This window comes from Gossypium arboreum, chromosome 11 (genome assembly GCF_025698485.1).
Source record: "Gossypium arboreum isolate Shixiya-1 chromosome 11, ASM2569848v2, whole genome shotgun sequence".
In the NCBI taxonomy this organism is placed as follows: domain Eukaryota; kingdom Viridiplantae; phylum Streptophyta; class Magnoliopsida; order Malvales; family Malvaceae; genus Gossypium; species Gossypium arboreum.
This window is the reverse complement of record NC_069080.1, coordinates 97920802-97927227: the sequence shown is the minus strand read 5'-3', so window position 1 is coordinate 97927227 and position 6426 is coordinate 97920802. Positions and strand designations below refer to the sequence as shown.

The 6426-nt window shown below is 33.5% G+C and overlaps 1 protein-coding gene across 1 annotated transcript; it reads left to right on the top strand.

The window, feature by feature from the left end:
* The first annotated feature begins 816 nt into the window (after positions 1 to 816).
* LOC108473802 (NADH--cytochrome b5 reductase 1-like) lies at positions 817 to 5704 on the top strand. Its single transcript, XM_017775568.2, has 9 exons — positions 817 to 1182; positions 2424 to 2565; positions 2683 to 2773; positions 2881 to 2958; positions 3328 to 3408; positions 3570 to 3659; positions 4309 to 4374; positions 5238 to 5324; positions 5403 to 5704. Exons 1-9 carry the CDS (start codon positions 1068 to 1070, stop codon positions 5493 to 5495), a joined length of 843 nt encoding a protein of 280 aa, XP_017631057.1. The 5' UTR covers positions 817 to 1067; the 3' UTR covers positions 5496 to 5704.
* The last annotated feature ends 722 nt before the right edge of the window (positions 5705 to 6426 follow it).

The following is a 6426-nucleotide window of genomic DNA, read 5'->3' as shown; positions in this document are numbered from 1 at the left end:
TTAAAAGCTCCCAAATATTTTAAAACTCATAAAATTATTTAAAAACTAAAAATTATTAATCTATTTTTAAAATTTACAAGTACGTAAAACGTCAAAAGTATAAAAAATTAATTTTTCTAAAATTTGTTTGTTTGGAATTTTAGGGTTTTAAAAAATTTTAGAAATTTATGAACATTTTAAAGAATTTTATGGTATTTTTTACCTAGAAAACTCAAAATTCCTTAAACGTATAAAAGATTTCATAAAAAGCAAAAAAAAAACCCTAAATTTTCCAGAAAAACAAACCATAAAATTCTTTAAAATTTTCATAAAATTCTAAAATTTTCTAAAACCAAATTCCAAACAAATGCATTTTAAAATTTTATGAATTTTTAATTTTTTAAAATTTTCGTGTCCTTAAAATTTTAAAAAGTATTTTTATAATATTCAAAAACATATTTTTATTTTTTAGTTTTTATAATTTTAAATTTCTTTTTAATTTTTAATTTTTTAAAATTTTAATTATTTTTAAAATTTTTAACACATAACAACCTGCCATTGATTGATTTAATTTTTAATAGAAAATGGGGTTGGTGTAACGAGCTATATAGAATAAAAACATAAGAGTTAAATTGATAAAATAATACAATTACTAAAATAATAATTTAACTATAATATGAGACCCAAAAAGGTATTAAGTATGAAAAATGAGTAAATAAAACCAATTCAAATGCAGATAAATTAATTTAGTTACAAAATGATAAATATTAGCTGCAGCAATAATGATATATTGCATTATTAAATATATATATATATATATATATATATAATATCTTGTATTCTATAGAGAATGATAAGTTGGGAGAGAGTCATGCTTTGGTGGTAGGTACACCAGATCCTTCTCTTTGGTCTCATTGCATAGAGTTATGAACTGTGCCTACACCTAACATTTTCCCCATCTCTATCTTTTCTTCTCTCCCTCTAAACCAAACCCAACCAAAGCCCCTCTCTGCAAGCAAAACTTAAACTAGGAATTAAACCTATTCTTTATAAATTGCTACGAAGGGTTGGGTTTTGTTCTTAAGATCATGGATTTGGAGTTCCTGCAATCCATGGATGTTCAGATTCTTGTTGGTTTAGGAGTAGCTGTTTTAGCCATTCTTGTTGCTGCTGCTTATCTCTTTTCCTCCAGGAAACCCAAAGGTTTTGACTTTACACTCAATTGTCTTTATGCTGTTTTTTTTAGCAGTTAAATTTCTTTTATTTTGTTCAAATATTGTTTCTTCTTTTCTTTCCCCGTTGATTGATTGGTCCTTGAATGTTAACTAATAGGTATACCGTGTACTTAAATCCCGGGGTTTTTGTGTATGTTTTGGCCTGTTTATTTGTATTTTGGTCAATGGGTTTTTAGGGCATGTAAGGTATTGAAATGGATTAATGGCTTGTTGTTAAGAATGTAGTGAATAATAGACTGTTTTCCGGTGGTCTTGATTTGTTGTGGTTCTGAATGTTTGGCATACTGATTGAATATATGGTTTAGGATTGAGTTCTGTTTCTTATGTAGTTTGAATGAAATGCTTGACGGTGAATGACTGTCACATAAAATATTAACAGCTTGTTTTCTGGACGGAATGGCTGTGTTTGTGTCTAACTCTTCACGGGCTGATACTTTTTCCGTAAGGTATTGGTCCATGAAGCTATGTTGCTCGGACTCTTCATTTTTCTTGATTTACCCATGTTTGACTCCAAGGGTCCTCCAAATATATGGAAAAACTTAGAAAATTGCAACCATACCAATGCCAGATACATTTATGTATCCAACACTTAATAAGGTAATCTTAGGATTTGAAATATTCAAATACAGTTGTCAGAAGCAAGTATTGCAAACTAATTTATTTCCTTTTCTTAGTAAAAAATTGCATTCCTGCGTACTGAATCTTATAACTTGGCGGGTTAGCTTTATCATTGGCTAAGGCTGGTATTATGTGGTGCTTAATGCTTATAAAGAACAGTGTAAGCTTGGAGCAATAGAAAATTGTTAAAAACTACTGGCATCAATATAGGGCAATATTTTGATGTGAATTGTTCTGAATTTCTGATCAAAGTTGTATATTCTTACATTTCAAGAGACAAATCTGTTGTGTTCGTTTTAACTTATGACCTCTAGTTAGGCAAAGTTGCAGGTTCAAGCAGTCTAGGTGACATATCTACTTGAATTTGGCTTGTTAGCACTTGCTGAACTGTGGTTATCCTCAGTTCCTTGTATTATTCTCTGTTGTAAATGGATTTTCTTTGACAATGCAAAGCAATCACCCACTTTTTTCCGCTATGAAAGTTGACTTATTGAGACTTAATCTACTTCGGTGTAAATTTTTCCTTTCCATAAGTTTCGTTAATGTGTTGTTTGATTACGAAGTTGCTCATGCTGTCATATGTGCTTTTAGGTTGCCTTGATCCGGAAAATTTCAGAGAGTTTAAGCTTGTCAAGCGCCAGCAGCTGAGTCATAATGTGGCGAAGTTCACATTTGAACTTCCTACTCCTACTTCAGTTTTGGGTCTTCCCATCGGACAGCATATAAGTTGCAGGTTCAGTTGATTGTATTCATCCTTTTTGTATTTCTTCTTAGATTAATGGTTTTAGATACTTCCCAAATGCTTGCAAACTGGACTACTATACAAGTTAGATGCTTCTCATTTTAACAGGGGCAAGGATAGCCAAGGTGAGGAGGTTATTAAACCATATACGCCTACTACATTGGATTCTGATGTTGGTGATTTTGAATTAGTTATTAAGGTACTTTCCTGAAATTTCTTGCTGGTTGGAGTGAACTTTAGTGTGATATTTATATATCCTAGTGTTCCCATCTTCTAACTGTATGATGGAAATCTTCTTGTAAGTAGATGTATCCTCAAGGAAGGATGTCACACCATTTCAGAGAGTTGCGTGTTGGTGATTATCTTGCTGTGAAGGGTCCCAAGGTATACAGTTTCTTAAATATGAATGCATAGAGTGCTCTCGTCTATAGTGTACTCCTTCCCATTTCCTGCCTGTTTCTTTGTTAACATTGTTTTTGATGTTAGCAACAACTTTTTGTTTAGGCGAGCTACTTATCTTGCTTTTATTGCAACCTGAAATATTAGATTATCTCCATAAATTGCAACCTTGCCAAACATTGCAATGCATTTCCTATAGAATACAAACACATCATGTTTGTTTAAACGCTTTCCTTGTATTATTGAAGGCTTGCTGTCTAGGGCTTTTTTTGCCTTGTCTGAATTTTGTTCAACTTGAGAATTTGCCTTTGGTTATAATTTTCTTAGTGTTGTTCCATGAATTGTTTCTTCCAGGGGCGGTTCAGGTATCAACCTGGTCAAGTTAGAGCATTTGGGATGATTGCTGGAGGCTCTGGCATTACTCCAATGTTCCAAGTATGTCAATCATTTGTCAACTAGTTCTTCTTTTAATGTATTTGGTCCTATTAGAGACATGTTGCCTTGCCACATGTTTTTATTTTTAGCCTGTTGCAAAATTTTAAATATTTGTATAACATGTCTCCAATATTTGTTTTCTGGTTTTGGTTTGTGATTAGGTAGCCAGAGCCATATTGGAGAACCCAAAAGACATGACACACGTACACCTTATTTATGCCAATGTTACATATGAGGACATTCTTTTGAAGGTATTTTACTTTCTACTTAGTTTTTTATCTTTCAACGACTCAATTGGTCCAGAGTAACAAACCCTGGACAGGCTTCTTCTGTCTTCCATTATGGAGAACAGAATAGCCTATCTCTACGAGCAATGCTGAGCTATATTGGGCCCTGAATGGAATTGTGTACTAGGCCTGACCCTTTTTATGGTGCAGCAGGGTCCGAGCATATGATTGGCCCAAACCCTTGCTTATGTCCTTTTTTTTTTTTTAATTTTTGATGTTGCCAAGGTTTGACTCCTGGTCTCTGGAACTAAGAGTCCAACACTCTACCAACAGATCACATGCCTGTTGGTGCTTATGTCTTACACCGGGCAGGGCCTTAAGGGTCACCTCGTAGGACTTGGAATGACTCGAACTTTTAGTTTATTTTATAATAAAAAACATCATGGTGGATTTTATAATTTCCATTCCATGTTATCATTATTATAGACCACATTCCAAGTTTCCTTGAATAGATTTATTTATTTTTGAATGTTGTACATTCAATGTGCAATGATTATTATGGCTGCTGTGAATGTACACGCTGAGGATGAAATACGGCCATGGGTGCTTAGTGACTAGTTCACAAGAATTAGGAAATGGATCAAGAAGTGAAATTCAAGTGGTTTATTTGCAGGAAGAGTTGGATAGCCTTGTTGCCAACTACCCTGGTCGCTTCAAAGTCTACTACGTTTTGAACCAGGTTTGTTGCCTTTCTCATGTGGCTATCTCCTAACATGTTTTCATTCATCCTTTATCTGGCTCAGATTTCTGTAAATCTCGTAGGAGCAGAGAAGTTTTATCGGAATATGAAGTCCCGAAATATTCTTCTCCCCTTTGTCATGCATAGCACCAATGCAAGTAGAAATATGACCGATAATACTGATAAGCTTTTCTCGGAATGAAGGATAATAAATGCCAGAGAACTTTTCTGCTTTGACTAGAACGCACAATAATTATTTTGTAAAATATAAAAAATCTTCATATTTAGAAAGGACAGGCATAGTGACTGTTACATGGGCTTGTGATGAGATTTGGATATGAGTATGTTGTCTGACTTGGCTATGCTCTTAAGTTTTTCAAGTTTTTCCATGTATTTGGATGCCCAATCATGTTTCAGGTACGGATACTTAAAAAAAAAAAAAAGGAAGAGCATGACATAGTGGAGCCTGTTAGAGAAATTATTTGAAAAGCATACGGCTTTTGAAATTTCTATCTATGATACAACTTTCTCACTCCATTTAGCTGAACAGATACCATTTTCTCTGATCAGGTAATGCAAATGGTATGTGGTTTGAACAATCTTAATATAAGTGTCACTTTGTCTTGAAAATCATGACATCGTTAGACTAATTAATGTTATTCTTACACGATTCACTGAGCTGTTCTGATATGTGATGTAACTTTCATGTGCATTCCATAAATAAAGGTTTTCTATTCTTGCATCTCTTTCAATGTGTATGCAATCTTGAAGTTGATCGGCTGTGGTTAGTTTCTTTTTACATACTGAACGTTAACTCTAATAGCCATTTTATTAACAACATTATTATGATATTATTTTCTCAGCCTCCTGAAGTCTGGAATGGAGGTGTCGGCTTTGTGTCAAAGGAAATGATTCAGACCCACTGCCCAGCACCAGCTCCTGATATCAAGGTACTTTACATTCTTTTTCCCGGCATTGCGACATGGAAACCAAATGTTTAGATTTTAATTTGATATTGCAACCTGTAGATTCTAAGGTGTGGCCCTCCACCAATGAACAAAGCCATGGCTGGCCATCTTGATGCTCTTGGCTATTCACCTGAGATGCAGTTCCAGTTCTAATCTCGCTAGACGAGGTCAAGCTTTACTCAGACCGATATTAATCTTCTTCATTGGTGAGAACAAAACCATTTGCTATCAACTCTTGTTGTAATTGGAACTTTTTAAGCATTGGAACCAAGATTCAGATGTTTTTAACTGTTGTTACAAGGGTTTTCCATGGCCATGTAGTTGAATAATATAGACTTATTGAAGCAAGTAGACCCTTTATATTTTTCATTTTCATTTATTATTATTACTAACTCAGTAATCCCCATTTTGCAACTTCATAAATATAACTTCCTTTCCAAGAAGCTAACAATGCAGCCTTATGTCGCAAAAACTTTATTTGGATTCTTTTTCTTTTTTTTCCATTAAAAGTTTCATTTTCTTGGGGTTTTCCTTTTTCATTTGGAATTTTTTTTAGATTGTCAAACAATGATTTCTTGTCCTTGCATTTGGCAGTAAAAAGTGTCTTGTAGAATCCAAAGGAATTTCTTACTTATTTAAGCATGTTTTTAAATTGTTTTCTTTTCTTTTGTCTCATAAATCTGGAATTATACCAAATTTGTTAGAACTTCAACAATTTCAAAATGAATAACTCATTGCTCTTTCAATGACAGCAGTACTAACTTATCTTCTTATAAGGCAAACACGTTGATAATTGCTTTATCAGGGGTTATTTGATGAAGCAAGTAATGGGATTTCAAAACCCAGAAATGGAATAGACTAACGTGAAAGAAAGAAAAAAAATCAGTGTTGTTTGAACCGGACTAGTCGGGCAGATTGGGAATCGATTGGGGGATTGGTTCGAAAAGTGGTTTTGAACTGATTAAATCAAGAATCGGTTGAATTGGCAGTTGATCGGATAATTGAGCCGATTTTTTTTTTACATTTTATTATTATTTATAAATTTTTAATCGAATGGATTAGATCGACAAATTAATAATATGAT